This window comes from Gossypium arboreum, chromosome 7, assembly GCF_025698485.1.
Source record: "Gossypium arboreum isolate Shixiya-1 chromosome 7, ASM2569848v2, whole genome shotgun sequence".
NCBI lineage: Eukaryota > Viridiplantae > Streptophyta > Magnoliopsida > Malvales > Malvaceae > Gossypium > Gossypium arboreum.
Genome location: NC_069076.1, coordinates 96619767 through 96643741, shown reverse-complemented (window position 1 = coordinate 96643741; position 23975 = coordinate 96619767). Strand labels below are relative to the sequence as shown.

The window sequence follows — 23975 nt, the reverse complement described above, 5'->3', positions numbered from 1 at the left end:
TCAGGTAAATATCAGGGTCAAAATTTCTTTTAGGGGGAAAGTTCTGATGCCCTGAATAATGTATCTCTGTTTCTGTAAAAACTGACAGAAATATGTATTTGCTTTAATGGCTAAGTGTTCTTGGTGTGTATATGAGGTTTTGGGTTTAAGTCCCACTTCTACCAATTTTTGTCATATTTTAGAATTAAGCATTATCTTTGTTTAGTAGGCTTATATTAAATTGTCTGTAAAATCATATCAGAATGAGTCTGTTGGTTTGAGTGGTAAGGAGTTGGTGTGTTGGAGGTCTTGAGTTAGAATCTCTGCGCGAGCGTAGATGTTATTTTTGGCTCGGTTATAAGTAAGTATTTCAATGAAGTTAGAATTCTGAGGTGGTTGAGATGTAGTGGGATAGCGGGGAGTTGGGATTTGAGGGGTTATCGAAGTATTTTATTTTTGATTTTTTTTATTTTTCAAATTTCATTTTCTCTCTTATCCAAACTCTTTGAGGTTTCTGCTTCCTCTTTTTTTCTTTTCCTTTTCGCTTGCTTTCTTCCTTTTTGTTCAACCAATCGTTTGTTTTTATCCTTGGGGCTCGGTGTTGCGTTTGTGCATCATTTATCTTAGTAAGCTATAGATTCATCTTGTACCTTTCGTTCTTTTGAATGGGTGTTAATATTATGGTTTGGGAAAATAATCTTAGTGAGTGTGTGTTATGTAGGAGAAGATCGTGAAGCTTTGGATTTTGCCACAATAATTTAGTTCGTATTGGTTATTTTCATTCGTCGACAGTAAGCTAGTTTCGTGTTAATTCCTTGTTATCGAATTCGTTAGTCAATCCGCTCAATCATTGTTGGTATTATATTTTTAGACTTTAAAAGGCTCGGGAGTATTTTTGCATCAAAACGATACCAAGTGTATACTTGAAACGTAAAAAACAAGGATTCAACAAAAGCCAAAAAAACTACACTGTCGACGCCACACAGTCGTATGGTCACCCGTATGGATGGTCGTGTGCAAGACACGACCGTTTGGTCATCGAAGGCATGGTCATATGTAAGACATGGTCATGTGGTGGCTTGTGTGTGGCCGTGTAAGACACAGGCTAGACCAATTTGGGCGTGTAGGCCTACACGAGCATAACACATGGACATGTGAATTTTTAGGCTCGGCCATATGGGCCACATGTGCGTATAGGCCCACACGAGCATAAGGGCCCATATATCTATAATTTTCCTAGGGTCGTACGGGTCACTTCGATCAACCGTAAGTCTACTGTAGGGTTAGTAAGGGCTAAATAAACTCTACTCTGTATGCAATAGAATTCTGATAGACTAATTTGAGTAGGATACTATATGTATGTCTGACTATACTGTGTAAGCATGTCTATTACCTGTACCTAAGTATGTTAAACATGTTTATTTTGTAATTTTGTATATGTTATCTGCATCTGTTTTGGGGTGGGATTTATCTGTAGATGAAGTGTTCTGTACGGCGATCATCACCTAATATCTGGCAGTTTGACTGCACTATATCTAATGTGTTGTAACGGCACAATATGGTATGTAGGGATGGGTGGGTACTTTTAACCCCAAATGGTGTGTTAGGATGGTCAAAAATGGTGTGTAGAGGATGGAAATAAGATTTTGATTATCTGATTCTGTTTACTGTATCTAAAATGGGCCTGAACCAAAATCTGTATTTGTATCTGCCTGTGCATATGATTCTGTTTGTATTGCATGTCTATTTTTGTTGGGTTACATACTGAGTTTACGTAAACTCACCTTTGTTTGTCTATTTCTATTCAGGTATTCCACAGACTTAGACAGATTGGTACAGCAGAGACTCAACAGTGACCACTCAACCGTATAACTGTTAAACTTAAAATTTATGGTTTATTTTAATTTTTGGAGATATATTTGAAAGTTTGTAATTTTTAGGACTCTCTAGACTGTTTGGTTTTTTATTATTATTTTGGGTTACTTGTTAATTTGATTGCTTGGGTAAAATTGTCTTATTAAAACAACGATTTTTTTATGCATACAAAGGTGTTTTCAAAACTATAACAATTAAGGCATCCACTATAATAAGTTTTGGTAAAGAAATTGACTAATTTGTGGTTTAGCAAATTTTAAATATTGATGGTCTACCAAGACAACACGGTTTTCAAAATCATTCCTTATGACATCACCAGATTCAACCATAATGTCTAGGCCGGGTTTGAGGTATTACAATTGTGATGATACAACACCATGAAAATTCTTAATGAGTTATCGGCCATGTATAAATCCTGGTTGAACCTTAGAAATAAATAGGATACAAATGACATGTCATTAGGGGTTAATGTGTTTTGGGTATTGGTCCATATGTTCTACCGGTGGCTGAGTTTTTCGGTATGTGTTGCGGTTACTGGTCAGCTTGTGTAAGCAACACCGTGTAGCTATATCTTAACCATCAGCTTATGTGAACAGACCCAATGATAGCTTGAGTGTGAGCATTTATATAAGATATGAGATTAAGATGGTTTCGACCACGTATTGGCACTTAGTGTGCAAGATTCTTGAGTATCTGATATTATTCCAAATGGTTCAACAGGTATATTGATGATATGAAAGGATAAGAGATTAATACGTAGTTCAGGTATGTACATAAATCATATAAGCATTATTTTCATGAAATATGTGAGTTACATGATTAGCTATGTAAATAAATATATGTTAGACTTGTAATTAAATGAAATTGTAGTATATTATGTTTATATTACTTAAATTGTGAATAAATGGTAAGTTATACTTATTAGTCATACGAGCTTACTAAGCTTAATAGCTTATTTTGTTTACTTTTCCATATTTTATAGTGATTTCAAAACTTGCTCGGATTGGGAGTTGTCGGAGATCTCATCACACCATCCAGCCGTTGTTTTGGTACTTTTGAACTTGTGTACTTGGTTATATGGCATGTATAGGTATTGTGGTTAATATGGCCTATATGTTTGTAATGTATATAGCCAATTGATTTGGCTTATAAATGGTGTATGTTTTGGTTATCTGTTTAGCCATGTGATTTGGCTTATTTTGGTAAACTTGGTTATGTAAATATGTGTAAATGGCCTTTGATATTTGGTTTATAGTTGCTATGTGAATGCTTTGTTTTGAATTGGTATTTTGAGTACAGAATGATTGAATTTGAAAATGTGATATGCATGTTGATTTAGGCACAAAGTCTAATAGGTGAGTTTGATCATTTAGGTATGCTTTGGAGGCACATTGGTATGTTTTTGAATGGTTAATTGTGACGCTTATGAGCATTGTGGTTGTTGTATTGATAGTACATGATATAGGCTTGAAATTAGTTGGTTATAAGTGTTTATTTAAGCATTGCTTGTATGTGCATTGTTGAACCTAGGTTGATAACAATTTGGGTGAGAAATGTGGCTTGAAACAAAGTCTATTTTTGTCCACACGGATGTGTGTCTCAGTCGTGTGTGACACACGGCTAGCTGACACGACCGTGCGTCGCCTGGTACTTAATTTAGAAACCATGTCAGTAGCTTTACACAGCCTAGCACACGGGCACGTGACTTGACCGTGTGGCATAAGTCAGTATATCCTCTAGTTTTCACACAGCATAGCATACGGGAGTATAAGGTCATTTCGAAAGGTACACAAGCTAGTCACAAGGACGTGTAGTTGGTCGTGTGATCTAAGTCAGTAAGTTACACGGGGTAGGACACAGGCTGAGACACAGTCATGTGATCCCATTTCGAACGTCCACACGGCCTGTAACACAGGCGTGTCTCTCACATGGCCAGGCCACATGGGCATGTGTCCCTTGTATTTTAAAAATTTTTCATGTTTTCCCAAAATTTTCTTGAGTTCTTAGTTTAGTCTCGAACCACTTCTAATGTTTGTTTTAGGCCTTGAAGGCTGGTATTAGAAACTATATAATTTTATTGGAATGATGTTTATTGGGATATGAGAATGGTATGGTTGTTTAATTAATAAGTCCAATAATGCTCCATAACCCTATTCCGACAATGGATACAAGTTAAGGGTGTTACACAACGAATGTAACATCTCAACACTTAGATCTGACAATTGAGTCGGGTTTAGAGTGTTACACATATTTTAAACTTCAAGTTGATTGCTCCCAATCCCGAAAACTTCCTAGGTAAACACAATCGCCTCTAACACTCTTTCACAATCTTTCTTTTTCCCATTTCACCCACTTTATAAGAAAGAATGTCAGATGTCGTTGATTTTCTTAACAACTCTCTTAGGAACCCAAAAGAAGATAACTCTTCTTACAAACAACAGCGATATTCCTTTCCATAGAGAGTTTTTTTCCTAAATTTTTCCCGACTCCTAATATCCTCAAATTAGAACCAAAATATATTTAAAAGGCAAGCTATAATCCCATAGCCAACCTCTTCTTCACAACCAAAACCAAACATCTTAGATTTAGAGAAATTATTTTTCAACCAAGAGAAAATCTCGAAACATCTTAACACATACATAGTCATACAGCCCAGCATTCTTTTCACTTGGACTCCATAGAATGAATAAGCTCGGATGTTATAAAAAATCTAACTTCGTGTATCATTTGCAAAAGACCAAAGCACCACTGACATCCTTTCAGAATTAATCCCTTTTTTCCACATTTCTTGTCTTAAAGAATTTTGCCAACAAAAACAAACTCCGTCACCTTTTAAAACCATCAAGGCCAACTCCAAGGGCTTTTGCATAATCTTAATTCCAAACTGTCTCCTTAATCTCCTCTACATCAAACAAGCCTTCAATCCACAATTTATTAAACTCCACACATGAATCAATCTCTTATATTCTAGATTGACAAATAAAATTATTAGAAAAATGGTCAATCCCTACAAACGATAACAGAATGTGGTCCGAAATCTACATCATCAACCCCTACAAACAAAGCTCTCTCATTTCTACTAAAAAATGATCCAAGCAACTTTTCTTATTGTCTCTCCCATGCCACTTGAATTAAAAAATTCACCCTCATTTATTGATGATGGCTTGAGCACATTAATACATATTTACCCTCCTATTTAAAAGTTAGAGAAGTAATTTAATTTTCTAGATATCTTAAATTCAAATACCCCACTAATCATAGTATAAAAATACCCCTACACACCAATTCCCAAAAACTAAATATTTTAATTTCAAGATCTCCCACAACATCTATTGATCTTCCATTGCACAAAGGGCATTATCGCTAAGTATCACACTTCAAAATTTTCCTCTAGCCAAAATTGATTTTAATCAGAATATACTTACTCGACACTAACTTCAACTTTGCTCTGAAGTAATTCCTATTCCATATGATGACCAAACCTCCTAATTTCTCATCCGAAGGAGAAAAGGCATGATCAAAATTATCATCTAATTCTCTCTTCAGTAATTTCAACTCGTTTTCTCCATTGTATTGGTACAAAGATTTTATTTCAAGAGATGCTACTTCTCCAACCAAAAAAAATACATAAATTTATATAAGTTTTTAGGCAAGAAAAATATGAAAGTATGACATAACACAATGCAAACATGGCATAAATAGATAAATACCTTCCTCGTTGCATTGGAATGCAAATACCACATAAACATTAAATTATTCTCTAAATTGGAAATGTAATTTCAAAAGGATAGCATTTAATAAAGATAAAAATACATCTTTCCTGCTGAACTGATAATATGGTTTCGTAGTTAAATTCATATTTTACATTATATTATAATTTCGTATCAACAAAACCCTCCTTAATAATTACATCACTGGGATTACACATAGATGCAGGTCACACATCAGTTTGTTGCATGCATATATAAACACATATATACATATTTTATATGTAAATGCATTAAATAGCATACTAATTAGAGAAGAGACTTTTACTTGTTTTAATTACTCAATACGAGGAATCATCCACGGTGGCAATAGCACATTGGAGTTGCGGTGTTGTGCTGGACTAGGATTACCCTCGTCTCTTCCATTGCTCCTTGCTTCATTTGTGTCACTGGACCATGTTTTAAAATGATTATCCCTTTTTTTAAGTATCTACCTTTGATTCGTAGAGATACAGTATGGAGATAAGATTATTCGAAAATCCTCTAGATATGTTAAAAGATTAAAAGAAAAAAACCCATGTTTCAATCTAACACTCGCACCCGAATCCAAATACCATCAACTTTCCATTTGAACAAAGAGAGAGAAAAGAGAAACCTGGTGTTCAAGGACTGCAGTGGTTGAGGAAGCATTGAGGATGAATCTTGGCAATTGTTTTGTTGTGGCTGATGGGCCATTTCCTTCTCCTTTTCCTTTACCTATTTTTGGCTCAAACAACATTTTTTGGTACTCATTACACAATAAAGAAGATGTATAATTTCAGAAACAGATTCATTGGATTAAAATTTATTGATATTGAATTTAACTGTTTTACCTTCTTTGCAAGGACATTGTTCTGCTCTTGTAATGCTTTATCCTGCATATGGAAAGATGTCAAGCAATCTCTACCATGACTCTAGCTCCATAAAAACAATTTAAACTTTTCTTTTTCACATTAAATTGGGTACTTTCTTAAATTGACAAAACCTTAAGCACTTCAAGGTAATACCAATATGGTATAACACTACTAAAACTGCAAACAAGACAATATAACACTTCTAAAACGCAAACCCAAAAATTAACTCAATTGATTCATGCAACCTAAAGTAAAAAACCTCTTCTTAATATTGCTTTGGGTACTTTCTTGACTCACAAACCTTGCACTTGAAAGTATAATATTTCTAAACGGGTAAATATATATTTCAGTACCTGAATTTAGTTTCAAGGTTCAAATTGGTACCTAAGTCATTTTTTATCCAATTAAGTACTTGAACTTGGTTTTAATGTTTAATTTGGTATCTAAAGTTTATTTTGGTCCAATTAGGTACCTGAACTTAGCCTCTTGGTTCGAATTGGTACTTGAACTTGGCTTCGGTAAATGACTTATTTGAACCAATTTAAATTATGAAGCCAAGTTTAGTACTAAATTGAACCAAAAAGCCAAGTTCATATAACTAATTGAACCGAAAAAAGTTTAGGTACCAAATTGAACCTTGAGACCAAGTTTAGGTGCTTAATTGAAAAAAAAAAAACCTTAGCTACCAATTTGAACCTTGAAACCAAGTTCATGGAAAAAAATGTATATTTAACCCTTTCGAAAACTATAAACACAAAATTCAATTGATTGATATAGTCACAAATCATCTAGTAGGAAGAGGTACATTTTCCCTTATCCCTAGACTGCATGACCTTCAAACTGAAAAGTACTACTAAAGTTGCTTTTGTAACATCCTCGTAAACTCCTTGGTCGTAAATAATATGAGATAAAATCTTAGCGAAATAAGGTATAAGATCAAAGAAAATGAAAGTTGCAAAATATCAAAAGAGAGTTAAGTTAAGAAGCATGACATGATGTATTAGGGAAGGGGCTAAATCATAAATATGTGAAAAGTTTTTGGCTTAAGTGTAAATATTCAAAATTTAGGGGATCAAAGTGTAAAAATGAGAAATTTGAAGGGCCAAAAGTGAAAATAATTCAACTTGCTAAGATATGGAATTGGCATGCAATGACCAAATTGAATAGGTAAAGAATTGTGAGGGACCAAATCGCAATTTTACCAAATTAATTGATGATTCAAAAGATGAAATTTTGAAAGATCATACAGGGTAAATTGATCAATTAGCAAGAGGGAGAATTCTAGAATGTAATGATAATGTTGATGATATTTTGGTAATTTTTTTTAATTAATTAGTTAAATATTGTTTTATTAATATTTTACTTAGATATTTATTATTATTATATTTAGAAAATGGTAATATAAAAAGAAAGGAAAGATGAAGGAAATTTATCATCCTTCCAATATGAGTGAAAGGGTGAGAAAGGAAGTTTTCTTTTCTTTACAATTTAGCCCTTTGCCATGAAAACCTACATTTTTATCAAAAATTTTTGAAAATTTCCTTAAATATTAAAGAGAGAAGATGAAGTAGAGATTCTAGAGAATATGTTCATCAATTTAGAAGTAAGAAAATACTAGATGAAAGTGGAGAAAATGAGAAGAAAAAGGAAGGAAAGTGGTGAAGATGAGAAATGCATGGAAATGAAGAAGAAATGAAGAAATTCTTGACAAAGGAGATAAGTTTCATACTAAATCTACTTGTATTTCAATAGATTAAGTTAAAGATGTTTTGAGTAAGATGTATGAAACATGTATTTAATCTAAATACTAGAAATAGAAAGTATTTGATGAAGAATAGTCACTTAAAACACTAAATTGGTAAGAGAGAATGTGATTTGTATGGTGAAAAATATTAAGATTAAGAAATGAATATGTAATCTACACATAAAACATAAGTGACTAAATTGTATAGTAATCAAAAGTATGGCAATTATGTGTGATTGAATGAAAGATAGTGCAAAGAATCTTGGAAAAGAAAATATTTTCATTAAAACAGTTTGGACAATAGCAGTGACTTAACTTTGAAAATTCACTTAAAATTATAGAAATTTAGTTAGAAATTGAATTAAACATGGAATTAAAGTTTATAGAGTCTAGTTTCATATAGAAGAAACAGTGAAAAAACGGAATTTTATAGTTTGAGAGATATTAATTTTCATGAAACAAGGTCGGAGTGGATTCGGGTTCCCCTGTTCTGAATTTGAAAAATTATAAAAAATTGTAAAAAATGATTATGAGTTTAAATTTATATTTTTAAATTATTAATGAGTTTATTTTCAATAGAAACAAAAAAAAATCATCCAAACCCGTGCTAAGAGATAATTTTAGTAAAAAAGTTCAAAGCTATTAAGCAACAGAACAGGGGCAAATTTGAATAATTTACTATATTGATTGGCTAAATTATAAATTCTGAAATTTTTATAGTAAAAAGATATTTGAGTCTAGTTTCAAAAACATCGGGCGGATCTTAAATTCGAATTCTGTAGCTCAAGATATAAATAATTTAGTGACTATGACTCAAGTGGATAGCTTTGATATGAACATATAAGTAAATAGTGAAATTATAGACAATATTACATATAAGCATGTTATATATTACAAGTTACAAATTCTAATAAATATATACATAAAGGATGTGGAATGGAGAGGAGGAGAATGAAAAAATATATGAATATATATAATAGATGAATTTGAAATGTTTGAAATAGTTGTAAGTGATGGAATGATTAACAAATATGAATATGTTTAAGCGAATTGATAAAATAATAAGTGAATAATTGTTAATTGATGTGATATTGAATTCTTGTTAAAATTTTATGAAGAATTAAATTGATTGGCACAATTTAAAATAAATATGAAATATACATAAAGTGGGTAAACTACTTTAAAAATGCAAGTCCTCCAATTGTCTTATTTGTAAAACTTTAATATTTGTGTTAATTTTATAAGCAGTGTTATCTTTGATTGAATATCATGTTTTATGAGGACTTGATATTAGAAATAGATATAAGCAGATGATATGTAAAATGAAGCAGCGGTTATGACATCTGAATACGGTTTAGGTAATGATATAAATAAATAAATAAAAATAAAATGTGGAACTTGTAAGAAAATGGAAACGACATCACGATGACAAGTTTGCCATGTCGCGATGTTGGGGACGTGGAAACCTCAACGTCGCTACGACAGTTCAAATTTTTTATGAACTATACAATTTGGCCTTTGATCAATTATGAATGTTTTAATGAGCTCCTTTAACTCATAATTAGTTCTATCGTAAATTCAATTATTACTAAAATGAGTTAATGATCTATATTAATTAAATAATATGATACATTAATCTGAAATTTTCAATAATTGCTTCAGCAATGAATGTGACATCTTGATGCTTTAACTCGGCGACCAAATCAGGTATGGGAGTGTTACATTTGGTGGTATCAGAGCCTACGATTTTCGATTCTCAGGTTAAAAGTGAGTCTAGAAAATACATGTCATATTAAATATATATATAAAATAATGAAATGTGCATTTGAAATTAGAAAAGATAGTGAATTGGGACTTAATTTTTTTAACTAAATAATGATTTTAGCATTATTTGTATGAAATATAGATATGAGAAAAAGAATAGAGTTTGGACTTGAGAAAGCAATGAAGAAGTGAAGGTAATAAACAAATATGACATGAGATGAAGAGACGAGAAGATAGGACTAAATTGCAAATTTTGAAAATTATGCGAGAAGATAAGACTAAATTGTAAATTTTGAAAACTATGTGATTGAAATAAGAGAAGTAAAATGTATAGAAACTTGATATGTGAAATAAAATATAAAGAAAAAATTTACTTGATACATGAAAGAGAATGAAATTGAAGTAATGAAATAATGAAAATTAAATCTTTGTGTTAATAACTTGTTTTCATTACGTAATGCTTTTGAATATTTATTTTACTATGACTAGTTATATTAATCTTATTTTCAAGAGTTTTGGATGATTTTCAATGATTTAATTAATATTTATACAATTATGTTTTGAGATGAAATATATGCTTTCAAATGATTAAATTAGCAAAATCTTGGTTATAATTTGAGATTTGAAATATTATGATTTCTAACGATGAACAAGCAAATGTTTTGAAAGCATAATTTTTTTTATATGCAGTATATGATTTGAATATGAATTGAGATTGAAATGAGAATAGAAATGAAATTGATATGAGACAGAAAATTAGATTGATTATGAAAATTTGATACGTTTCCTGTTAACTAAGTTAGACTAAGTCGGATATAATTAGCATGCCATAGAATCTTTGCATCAAAGATTTAGAACTCCCCAATTTTCAGGGGGTCGAGGGAGGAGGACCAAATTGTCAGATAATATTAACCCAATTCCCAAAGGGTCGTGGGCAGTCCTAATTCCCAAAGGGTAATAGACTTACTCTGATATCTATTGTTGCTGAACAACTCGAGGTGGCGGATTCGCGTATCCAAACTTAAGTCTAAATTTTAGCACGAGGATTAACTTGAAAGAAAATTGAAAATAAGAATGATGTGAAAGTGGAAATGAAATGGATTATGAAAATAAGTTTTTACCCCATTAACTAAGTTAGACTGAGTTCAGATATAGTTGCATGCCATAGAGTTTTTAAGTCAGAGATATAAAACTCCCAAATTCCCAGAGGGTCATGGACTTATTCTGATAGCCATCATTGCCGAACAACTCAAGGTGGCAGACTCGTATATCCGATCTTAAGTCTAAACTTTAGTACGGGGACTAATTTAAAAGAAAAGAAAAAATAGAAGTAAAGTTGTAAGTATATTGAATTATTTGCCGATAAGGGTTAAAATTGTAAAAAAAAAAAACTAGATTTGAGTTGTTTTAGTCATTGTAAGTAAAAGAAGTGAAATAAATTAAAGACAAATGAGAATTAGTAAAATATGACTAGCACTTCAGTGTGATATTGTGATTGTACTCTTCAGTACGAGTACTTCGGTGCGATACTGTGATTGTGCACTTTGGTGCATCACTGTTAATATTCTGCATATCTTATGAGTTCTCTTAAGTCTACAATGATTTATATAAGTTAAAAATGGAGAGTGAACGATTGATAAGATTTGGTATGTGATTGTGATGAAAAAGTTAACTAATGTTAAAAAAAGAAATTGCTAACCATTAGTAATCTTGATAATATTCTTGAAAATTTTAAGAGTAAAAAAAATGATGAATGAAAATACGATCAATTGATATTAGTGATTTTAATTAAGTGTATAATGTTTTAAGTGATGTCACTAGTGGACGAAATTGTAAATGAGATAAATGTAAGTTATGTAAATAGTAAAATTGATTTTGTGAGTAAATATATTGAATTAGTATAATGGAGTGCCTATGTAAAATGGTATTGAATTATGAATAGTTAATGAAAAAATAAGAAATAAGAGAAGTAAAGAAGTGAAATTTAGCAAAAGAAAGGTAAATACTTGTATAACCTTTATTTATTTTTCAAAGGATTAAATTGAAACATATTGTAAATTAAGTGTAGAGAATGCAAAATAAGTTAAAAATAATATTAGTGTGGGATTGATGGAGAGAAATAATATTTAAAAATATTATAAGAATTAAAATGAGTAAATTGACATGTATAAGACATGATTAATGAAAGAGGAAACAATTGTGAAATACAGGGACGAATTGGAAAGTGAGATTAATTAAATAAAATGTGAAAGTGTAGAGAAAGATGTAAATAAGTATTCATGTGTTAGAAATTATTAAGTGAGAAATGATTTAATTAGTAATTCAATGAAATTAGTAAAGTGAGTATAGTAAGTGATAAAAATCATGATAGAGTAAATAAGCGACAAAGTATGATAAAGTGATATTAATATTGAAATGCATTTATAAGGGTGTTATTAAATTGTTTAGGACTAAATTGGAATGATTGTAAAGTTATAGTAGTAAAATTGATGCAAATGAGGGCTAAATTGCAAGAGTATAAAAATATAGAAGTGTGAAATAAAGACACTTAAATTTAATTCTAAAAGATATTAAAGTAGTAAATTAATGAATATTGATTTGTAAGAAAATAAGGATTTAAAATGCAAATAGTGTAAATTTCTTTATATGCTATTAATTGATAAACAATAGTGATGGAAACCAAAATATTAAGGCCCAAGTAGACAAGATATGAACACGTTGGATATCACGTGATAGTGGCACTTCAATACAAATTAGTGATAGTGGCTCTTCGGAGCATTTCATTATTGTGATTCTGAACTTCGACGCATTTCGGTGTTAATTTCGCATATCTTGTTTGTTCAATCAAGTCTACTGTGGATTAAATGAAAAATTATTATTTGAAGAAAAGTAAGAATGATTATCGAATTAATGAAATTTTGAGGACGAAATTTACTTTAAGGGGGGAGAAATGTAACATCCTCAAAACCCTCTTGGTCGTAAATAATATGAGATAAAATCTTACCAAAATAAAGTATAAGATTAAAGAAAATGAAAGTTGCAATATATCAAAATAGAGTTAAATCAAGAAGCATGACATGATGTATTAAGGAAGGGACTAAATCGTAAATATGTAAAAAGTTTTTGGCTCAAGTGTAAATATTTAAAATTTAAGGGATCAAAGTGTAAAAATGAGAAATTTGAAGGACCAAAAGTGAAAATAATTCAATTTACTAAGATATGGAATTGGCTGCAAGGACTAAATTGAATATGTGAAGAATTGTGAGGGACAATCCAAATTTTACCAAATTAATTAATGATTTAAGGATGAAATTTTGAAAGATCATAAAGGGTAAAATGGTCAATTAGTAAGAGGGAGAATTCTAGAATGTAATGATGATGTTGATGATATTTTGGTAATTTTTTAATTAATTAGTTAAATATTATTTTATTAATATTTTACTTAGATATTTATTATTATTTTATTTAGAAAATGGTAAAATAAAAGAAAGGAAAGATGAAGGAAACTTATTATCCTTCCATAGTGAGTGAAAGGGTGAAAAATGAAGTTTTCTTTTCTTTATAATTTAGCCCTTTGCCATGAAAACCTACATTTTTATCCAAAATTTTTAAAAATTTCCTTAGATATTAAAGAGAGAAGATGAAGTAGAGATTCTAGAGAATATGTTCATCAATTTAGAAGTAAGAAAATAGTAGATAAAAGTGGAGAAAATGAGAAGAAAAAAGAAGGAAAGTGGTGAAGATGAGAAATGCATGGAAATGAAGAATAAATGAAGAAATTCTTGACAAAAGAGATAAGTTTCATACTAAACCTACTTGTATTTCAATAGATTGAGTTAAAAATATTTTGAGTAAGATGTATGAAACATGTATTTATCTAAATACTAGAAATAAAAAGCATTTGATGAAGAATAGATACTTAAAACACTAAATTGGTAAGAGAGAATGTGATTTGTATGATGAAAAGTAGTAAGATTAAGAAATAAATATGTAATCTACACATAAACATAAGTGACTAAATTGTATAGTAATCAAAAGTATGACAATTATGTGTGATTGAATGAAAGATAGTGCAAAGAACCTTGGAAAAGAAAATATTTTCATTAAAACAATTTGGACAACAACAATGACTTAACTTTGAAAATTCACCTAAAATTATAAAAATTTAGTTAGAGATTGAATTAAATATGAAATTAAAGCTTATTGAATCTAATTTTATATAGAAGAAATGGTGAAAGAAACAGGATTTTCTAGTTTAAGATATATTAATTTTCGTAAAATAAGGTCAGAGTGGATTCAGGTTCCCCTGTTCTGATTTTGAAAAATCATAAAAAATTGTAAAAAAATGATTATGAGTTTAAACTTATATGTTATAAATTATTAATGAGTTTATTTTCAATAGAAACAAATGAAAAAATCATTCAAACCCCATGCTAAGAGATAATTAATTTTTAGTAAAGAAAGGTCGAAGCTGTCAAGCAACAGAACAAAGACAAATTTGAATAATTTACTGTACTGATTGGCTAAATTATAAATTCTAAAATTTTTATGAGAAAAAGGGTATTTGAGCCTAGTTTCAAAAACATCAAGCGGATCTTAATTTCGAATTCGTAACTCAAGATATAAATAATTTTAGTGACTATGACTCAAGTGGACAGTTTTGATATGAACATATAAGTAAATAGTGAAATTATAGACAATATTACATATAAGCATGTTATATACTAAAAGTTAAAGATTCTAATAAATATATACATAAAAGATGCGGAATAGAGAGGAGAAGGAAAAATATATGAATATACATATATAGTAGATGAATTTGAAATGTTTTGAAATAGTTGTAAGTGATGGAATGATTAATACATGTGAATATGTTTAAACGAATTGATAAAATAATATGTGAATAGTTGTTGATTGATGTGATGCTGAATTCTTGTTAAAATTTTATGAAGAATTAAATTGATTGGCACAATTTATAAATAAATATGAAATATACATAAAGTGGTTAAACTACTTACAAAGTGCAAGTCTGCCAATGATCTTATTTGTAAAACTTTAATATTTGTGTTAATTTTATAAACTGTGTTAAATGTAAGTGGATGATATGTAAAATGAAGTGGGGGTTATGACATCTGAATACAGTTCAAGTAATGATATAAATAAATAAATAAATAAAAATAAAGTGTAAAACTTGTAAGAAAATGGAGATGATGTCATGATGACAAGTTCCACGTCCCCAAAGTCGCGACGACAATTCAAATTTTTTTATGAACTATACGATTTGGCTTTTGATCAATTGTGGATGTTTTAATGAGCTCCTTAAACTCATAATTAGTTCTATCGTAAATTTAATTATTACTGAAATGAGTTAATGATCTATATTAATTAAATAATATGATACATTGATCTAAAATTTCAATAGTTACTTCGGCAACGAATGTGACATCTTGATGCCTTGACTCGACGACCGATAAGGTATGGGGGTATTATAGCTTTTGATGGGTGTAGGAAATTATGAAATAAAGCACACAATGGTTAATCTTGCAACTTTATCTTTTTACATAATTAGGACTGTTTTAGACTTGCTACTTATGGCAAAGGTAAGATAATTTCATGACATGCAAAGGCTTACCTTTTTCTGAAGCTCGGAAATGGATTCAAACATAAGCTGATTCTGCAAGTGAAACAATTTCAAGACCAAATTATTTTCTAAGCTAAGTTACAGAACCATAATAAATTTTTATATTCTTGAAGTGATATTTACCTTTCTTGAACGTATGTGTTTAAGGGCGGAATCAAGTTGGTGCTCCAAGGTCTGAAGCTCTCTAAGACTCAAATTCTCAAGATCTTCTCCCATATAATGCCTGCAAATATATATATTATATATTGACAAAAAAATCAAGAAATTAGATTTCTACCTTTTAATGTTGAAAACAATCAACTCGATACCTTTGGTTTCTTTGTAAAACCTCCATCCTGGCTTTAAGTTTTGCATGTTCCAAAGTCCAACTTCCCTGTAAAAACATATTGGAATTGTCATATAATATATGACAAAAGGCTAAAAGCACCATAAAAACAAGCTTCATTCAATGCTATGTTAGTGGAGATTCAAGTGTGAATGTTGAATGCACGAGTATGTTCAACTTTTAAAAGTTTGTCCATGAATTAAGGGTTTATGGAGGTATACTTATTGGAACATGCATCAACTCAAATTAGAAGCAATGAATGTCATTCAACAATACATTATAGCAGTAGCATTTCTAAGGATGAATGTTTGAAACTATTCAGAAACTGGAAATCTGGGAAAGGAAGTGGGTTTGGGGTTTACAGTTCGTTCATTTTCATTTGCAGCAAGTTGCCTCTCTGAATAAGAATATCTTTCATACCGTTCGAGGATCCTCTCCATGCTGCACAACAGATAAAACATAATTTATGGAATCCTCAAGCATAAATTAATGAAAATAAAATTTATTCTTTCTCAATTACCGCTAAACTTCTTAGCCTGTATACTTGTTCCATACAAAATAGGTTCAGGTGTGACTACAAGGTATATATATATATATATATATTATCCCTGTATGTTTAATTGTCTTTTAAGATTTTTAGTGTACTTGCAACTAAGCAAAAAATCAGACCATCGTAAACAAAAGAACTTTCAGGATTTGTAAGTTTTTTTTTTTTTTTTCTTGTGAAGAGTGCCAAAAAAGTTAATACAGTTGAAATGAGAAATTTATACTTGGATTGAATTGATGTCGAGGACAGAAAATTAGTTTAAAATTTTTTTAAAAAATTGAGTATTAATTTAACAGTTGGAAATAACTTAGAAGGATGAAATATTAAAATAATGTTTATTTTTGTTTATAAAAATGTTTATACCTCGAGTACTATATCCTCTTAACTAAAATTTAATTATTAATTAAAAATTTTATAAGTGTAATTTTCGGTACAATATTAAAGGAAGGGATGGGGTCATAATCTTTAAATCTGCATCAAATGGTGTTTGAGAAAAATTTTAATTAATATTCTTTACTAATCAGAATAATTAACTATGATAACATTTATTACACCTACGACTGTAACCTTAGGTATAATCAATATATTTTTCTGAATTATCCCATGTAGGACATGTCCAAGACAATTATCTTAAAAGACTCTAATACTTGAAATTCATTTAAAAGAAAAACAGAGAGAAAGAGAAACAATAAGAAAAGAGAGTCAAAGCTTGACACGCCTCAGGGATTGAAAATAAAGGAGAAATAATCCTGAGGTGGTAAAAGAAGAAAAAGGAGACCAGGTATGAAATTATTTTTTTGTAGATTGATTTAGCTTTAGCTACGGTATTTATATGAATTCATTTTATCGAAAGTATCCGTTTTGTACTTTTATTATATTATACTAGCATTTTCTCCTCACTAATGCGGGGTTTTTAGTATATTTTTATAATTTATTCATTTAGTTAATAGTTAAAGTTTCTAAAATTAAATTTTATGAAGTAATAACATTTTATTATTTATGAAATTAAATTATAATATTTAAGATTATGTACAGATTTTAAATTGATTCATAAGAATCATTTGAAAATTTAAAAAAAAAAAGACAAACACTTTTTTCTCGATTGAATTACCATATCTTTTATATACCTAGCTTAAAATAAACAAAATAAAATTTTGCAAACATATCAAGTACCAATTGCAAATCATTTTGTGAATAGATGTGCAAGTCTAGTTATTTAAATTTAAAATAAAAATAATAAAATAATTATTCTTTAGATTAAATCAGTAAAGAAATTATTTAAATATTATTATTTGATATCTTGATGGTAGAATTTTTTAACTCTACAAGTGGAGTTAAAAAGGCATCATATGTCTCATTGTTAAGGAGGGTCAACTCCTTTTAAAGAAATCCTTGAAATACTATCAGTCAGGCAACAGATCAGATCCCTAACAATTGAAGATATTGTCTCTCGAGAGAGACTTTGTTTCCCGTACTTTGCCAAGAGCCAACATGTCGTGTGCAGCTACTCTAAGGGTCTGGTTCACAAAGTTAAAAATGTCTCAACTTTAGTTAAAAAAGCACCACATGTCTCATTGTTGAAAAGAATCAACTCCTTTAGGAGAAGTCTTTGAAGTGTCGTTTGTTGGGCAATCAATCAAGCACCCAACAACAAAAGGTATTGTCCCCCGAGAGAAGTTTTGTCTCTCATGCTTTTGCCAAGAGCCAACATGCTGTGAGCAGTTGCCTAGGAATGTCTCAACCGTATGTGAATATACGGCCACCCAACTAGGGGTGAGCAAAACTCGATTCGACTCGAAAAAATCAAAAAAAATTCAAATTTCGAGTTAAACGAATCGAGTTATTCGAGTTAATTTGAATTTCGAGTTCGAATTGAGTTCAGTTTTCGAATTCGAATAACTCGAATAATTCAAATAATTCGAATATTAAACTATAGTATTTTACATTTTTACCCCAAACTCCCAAACCTTTTTACTTTTCCCTCAAAACTTTTACTCCTTCCTACTTTCCCCCCAAAACTTTTACTCCCCTTCTATCCCAACCCCCCAATCTACCCAAAATCTATTTCCCACCAAAATTTTACTCTCCGATTTACTTTTTCTCAAAATTTTACTCCCAAAAACCCTCAAATTTTTTTATTTTACCCCGTAATTTTTACTCCCTCCCACTTTCTCCCTAAAACTTATACTTCCTTCCAATCTCACCTCCCATCTTCCCCAAATCTATCCCCCCCCAATTTTTTTTTAATATTTTCCCTCCAAAATTTTACTCCCCCTATTTACTTTCCCTCAAACTTTTATCCTCCAAAACTTTTTACTTTTCCCCTTAAATTTTTACTTCTCACCTTTTACTCTCAAATAAAAAATCAAAATTATCTAAAAATCACTAAACATAAATAGTAATAATTTTATTTATATCTACTATTTATATTATTAAATTAAATTTCACATTTTATATTATTTATATTATTAAATTGTTTAGTCATATTGAATAATTATATTAAAATTAAATTATTAATTATGCCATTAAATATTCGTGTTAAAATTTTATATTGATATTCACATTTTATCTTTAAAATAACTTTTATTAAAAATCATATTTTTACATTTAATATATTTTTAATTCCAAAATACATAGTAACAAGAATCTAAAGATAATTGAAAAAACTAAACAAGCAAATATGCTAACCCGTATATAAAAGATTAATAAATAAATTATGAGGTGATGAAAGTTAATAAAAATTTTGATTAAGGTGGATAAATTTTATTACGATGGGTGACAGTGGTTACAAAGACCCAAAATTATTTTTTAAAATTTAACTCGAACAAATAAATTCGATTCAATTCGATTTGAATTCTATCTCACTCGACTCGATTCGAGAAAATTTCAAATCAAATTAGGATGATAAAATATGATTCGTCAACTCGATTAACTCAAAATTTTTCCATTCGATTCGATCGAACGCTTACCCCTACACCCAACAAGGCACTCGCCGTTGGTAGGATTCAAATCCCTAGCTTATGGCATATAGATCACTTGTTGGAGAATATGATACCACTTAAGCTACCTTTTATTGTTAAGGGGGTCGACTACTTCTAGAGAAGTCTTTGAAGTGTCACTCATCGGGTAGTTGATTGGACCCCCAACAACCGAAAGTATTCTCCCCTGGGGATAGGGTGTGCAAAATTCAGGTAAAACCGAAAAATTCGGTTAACCGACCGAATTCGATTAATCAGTCGGTTAACCGAATTAATTCGATTGGGAGTCGGTTAATAATTTTGAGTTTTCAGTTAACGATTAATTCGGTTCGAAACCGATCGGTTAACCGAAAAAAATTAATAAATAAAATTATAATATATATATAGCTCACTATTCACTCAAATCCAACATAAACCCAAATACCCAATTTAATATATATTAACCTAAGTACCCAACCCAATCATAAAAATTAAAAATAATTTAATAAATAAAAAAATTTAAAATAAAAATAAAAAACATAATTTTATACAAATAATTGATTAATTTGGGTAATTCGGGTAATTCGGTTAATTCGGTTAATTTTATACTTATTTTAACCAAAAATTAAAAAAATATAATTTTCAGTTAATTCGGTTAACCGACCGAATTAACCGAAAAATTTTCGATTCGATTAACGGTTAAAAATTTTGAAAGGTCGATTAATTCGGTTAATGTTATTTCGGGGCGGTTAACCGATTGAACACCCCTACCTGGGGGGATTTGTCTACCATGCTGTGTCGAGAGCAAATGTGCCGCGAGCAATTGCCCTAAGGGTCTAGTTCACAAAGCCAGGAGCATATTGACTATATGCGGACATATGACCACCCACCAATGTGTCGTGAGCGTCTCGTCTTTGGTGGGGTTCAAACCCCTAAGATGTGGCATATAGATCACTTCTTAGGGAATATGGTACGATTTAGGCTAGAGAGATGCTCACATCACCTTGGTGAGTGGCCATATATTCACATATGGTTGAGGCGCTCTTGGCTATGTGAACTAGGCCTTCTAGGCAGCCGTTCACGACACACAAACTCTTGACAAAGCATGGGAAACAAAACTCTTTTGGAGGATAATACCTTCGATTGTTGAGGGTTCGATCAACTACCCGACAGACAATACTTCAAAGTCTTCTCCCAAAAGGCCAACTACCATCAACACTTGTATCTTTAAATTTTAATATTTTAAACATAAATTAAACGAAGTGTTGATTTCCTAATTTTACTTAATGAGTTCAAAAAATATACTCTCCAAAAATAAAATAATCACAGTTTAAATAACCTTGAAAAAAGATAGATCAAATTAAATTAAACACAGTTTTTCATCATTTTTTTATGATTTCCCTTATTTTTTTCCTACTAGATATTTACTAGAGTATTTTACCACAACCGTATCTATACTCGATGATTACTAAGATTGGTCATGCATATATTTCATTAATAGATGTGCCCTTACGAAATTACAAACAAGTTAGTCATAGTTAAACGTATCCCCAAATTAAATTAAAAGATATTTTATTTAAATTTAAATATATATTAAAATAAAGTATTTTTTATATTTTATTATTTAAATAAAATAACCTGATAAGACATGACAAGTTCAAGTATGGGCATGAAACTTTCTACGAATTATATCACGGCTCATTTTGAGCCGGCCTATAGGACATGATGATCAGTATCATATCTATATCAATTGATATGTAATATTCTAATTTTAAATTATACCAAATAATGTGAGTTTTATTTTGATCAAGATTTCAAAAATGTCAACAATTATGGGTGTTAGATTTAAAGGTACATTATAATAGAGGTCATCTAATTATGAATTAAGTTACAAAATAGTTACTTTATTATTAATAAATTTATTTTTGGTCACTCAATTATGAAAAATTACAAAATGATCACCTAACTAATAAATTTCTTTTAAGTTATCAAACTATAAAATATTACAAAATAATGACCCAACTATTCAATTGTCTTCAGTTTGCTTCATACTTCCACTCATATATTTCTACCTTCAACTTTGAATCCATGTAATCATATTATGGAGGTCCCATCTATGCATGTAACACACTGTCTAATACTAAAAACTTAAACTACTGAAATTTTTTTAATGGAAATAGTTTTAGTTTTAAGTTCAGCTTTATCTACTTCCACCCTACTCTTGGATTCATGTTAGAAAGTAATCGCTGCTTACTATTTTATGCTTTTATCCATTTATATCAGTGTAAAGTAAAATAGTTGTATATATTTTATATTGATAGAGATTATATCTAAAAAAATTTTACTTGAATAATGGGCATAATTATATTAATAAATTTAAGGGTTGAATTGTTAAAATATTGATTATAAAAAATTATAAAAATATAAAAACTATTTTAATTTTACACTAACTTAAGCAAATTCCTCCTCATTCAAAAATATAATTCTGATATGGATAATTCTTTAGAATGGATAATATATATTTATATATATAAAGAAAGGACAATCTAATACATATGTATTAAAAGGAGAGATTAACGGTGTGAAATCATAGTAAGTTTTACATATTCCATAATATTTTAATAATTCAACCATTATAATTTTTCCACGTAAATTATATATATTAAGTTTTAATTAATTTAAATTATTTAACCATTTATTTTATATAAAAAACTTAACTGTTAAATATGCATTAATAAAAATAATATTATAAATTATTCAATTGCTCTCAAAATTTATATTCATGTAAAGCATAATTACATTAATAAATTCAACCACAATCATAAAAGAAAAAGGTTATGAATGAATATAAAACTATTTATTTTACGCTAGTACAGGAAGATTAGTTTGTCATATATAATAAAACAATAATTTTAAAGTTGGAGGGGACAGAACCAAGAAACCTTTTAAAATTTTGATACTATTCTAATCCACTATTAAGCTACACTTTTCAAAAGGAAGGAGGAAAATTTTAAATCAATTTTCTGTATCAAACATTGAGGTAAAATGGGAACTCCAATAGTAATCCCCTCTCAACCATAAGATTTTGCTATTATTGGAATAAATTAGATGCATATCAATCATTTTCATAACTAAAAAGATGTTTTAGATGGGATAAAAACACAGTGTTTGCAGTGAAATTTTTCCATTTTAACTAAAAAGACAACATTATCCAAAGGTTAATAACCATAAATATGTACTCCCAAAATAAAGCCCCATAAATGCCCCTAATGCTTTCCCCAAACATATGCATGCTTTGAAATTCAATCTACTGTCCTATTACATACAATCTCATCTTCAGCATAGTAATCTTCAGGTGGGAAGCTGATAATAAACTATCATGATTTTCAACTATTTTCTTGTTAAATGTGCCCAATTTTCTGTTTGTTTTCCTTAACAAGAAAATTTTCAACTTTATTAGTTGTAATTTTTTCTTGCTTTTCTTGTCCAACATGACTGTTAATCGAATTTTTGTTTTATATATACTTTTTTTTTTAAAGAATTTTATCCAAAAACGAAAGTCTCAAGCAAATTATACCAGTATAACTTACAGGAAATAACTTATTTATGGAGTAATTATTTCTCCAGCTGGTTTTTTTTTCTTCTGTTTGTATACAGTGAATCAACAAAAAAATGAAGTTAAAAGAAGGGCAGTTTAATGTTGTTATGAGCAATCAAAAACTGGGAAACATAAAATTTAAAAATATCATTCATGTTCATCCAACAAAAATCAAATAAAAAGAAAGAAAATATAAGAAGGATGACGTACCAAGAATCTGATGAGTATTCAAAGAGCTTCCCTTTAGTTGAGAAAACAATCAAAGCAACTTCAGCATCACAAAGCACAGAGATTTCATGGGCTTTCTTCAATAAGCCAGACCTTCTCTTTGAGAAAGTGACTTGCCTGTTGATCTTGTTTTCAATTCTCTTCAACTGAACCCTACCCCTCCCCATGCTGATATCCCTTTTTTTTTTCTTCCAAATTTCGACCCTTAAATTAAAAAACCCAGAAAAAAAATAGAGAGATTAAAGAAGAAGAAGGGTTGATATATGTAAAAATATGACAAGTCTCTCTGGGTATCTTTTATCAGTGGTTCCCTTATTATCGCTTTGGGTTGCTACCCAAGATCTTTAAAACGAATGCTGGAGATGAAAAGCAGATAGAGAGAATCGGTGTTAAGTGTGTGCCTGTGTGTATATATATATGTGTGGAAATAAATGGAAACTACTTTGGAGGAAGGAAATGAGATTTGGATGAAAAAAGAAAGAGGTGGTATTGGAAAACAAGGGTGGTTTCGTCAAAAGAGTTGTCGAATTTTTATTGGCTCAATCACCTGCAACAGGCGTTACTGTCTCCGGCTATACATTGCAGCGTGGATTTTATTTGTTCCCTGCTCTGTTTTTTTCTTTGGTTATTTTTGGTGCGGGCCCATTGTACGGTGTTTACAAATTCATATTCATTTTAAACCTTTTCATTGGTCAAGTGTCCAAGGCTCCTTTAGGG

At 30.0% G+C, this 23975-nt stretch overlaps 1 protein-coding gene across 1 annotated transcript; it reads right to left on the bottom strand.

The window, feature by feature from the left end:
- Positions 1 to 5647: 5647 nt before the first annotated feature.
- LOC108481904 (truncated transcription factor CAULIFLOWER A) lies at positions 5648 to 23845 on the bottom strand. Its single transcript, XM_017784975.2, has 8 exons — positions 23241 to 23845; positions 16291 to 16369; positions 15912 to 15976; positions 15727 to 15826; positions 15595 to 15636; positions 6434 to 6475; positions 6217 to 6317; positions 5648 to 6010 (listed from the first exon to the last, which is right to left on the bottom strand). The coding sequence occupies exons 1-8, from the start codon at positions 23423 to 23425 to the stop codon at positions 5899 to 5901; spliced, it is 726 nt and encodes a 241-aa protein (XP_017640464.1). The 5' UTR covers positions 23426 to 23845; the 3' UTR covers positions 5648 to 5898.
- Between the last annotated feature and the right edge of the window lie 130 nt (positions 23846 to 23975).

Coding starts and splice junctions, on each gene's coding strand:
- LOC108481904 (XM_017784975.2), bottom strand. CDS start 23,425: ATGGGGAGGGGTAGGGTTCAGTTGAAGAGAATTGAAAACAAGATCAAC. Junction 15,977..16,290: donor CAAATGAAAATGAACGAACT/GTAAACCCCAAA, acceptor ATGTTTTTACAG/GGAAGTTGGACTTTGGAACA. Junction 6,011..6,216: donor CTGCAGTCCTTGAACACCAG/GTTTCTCTTTTC, acceptor AACATGGTCCAG/TGACACAAATGAAGCAAGGA.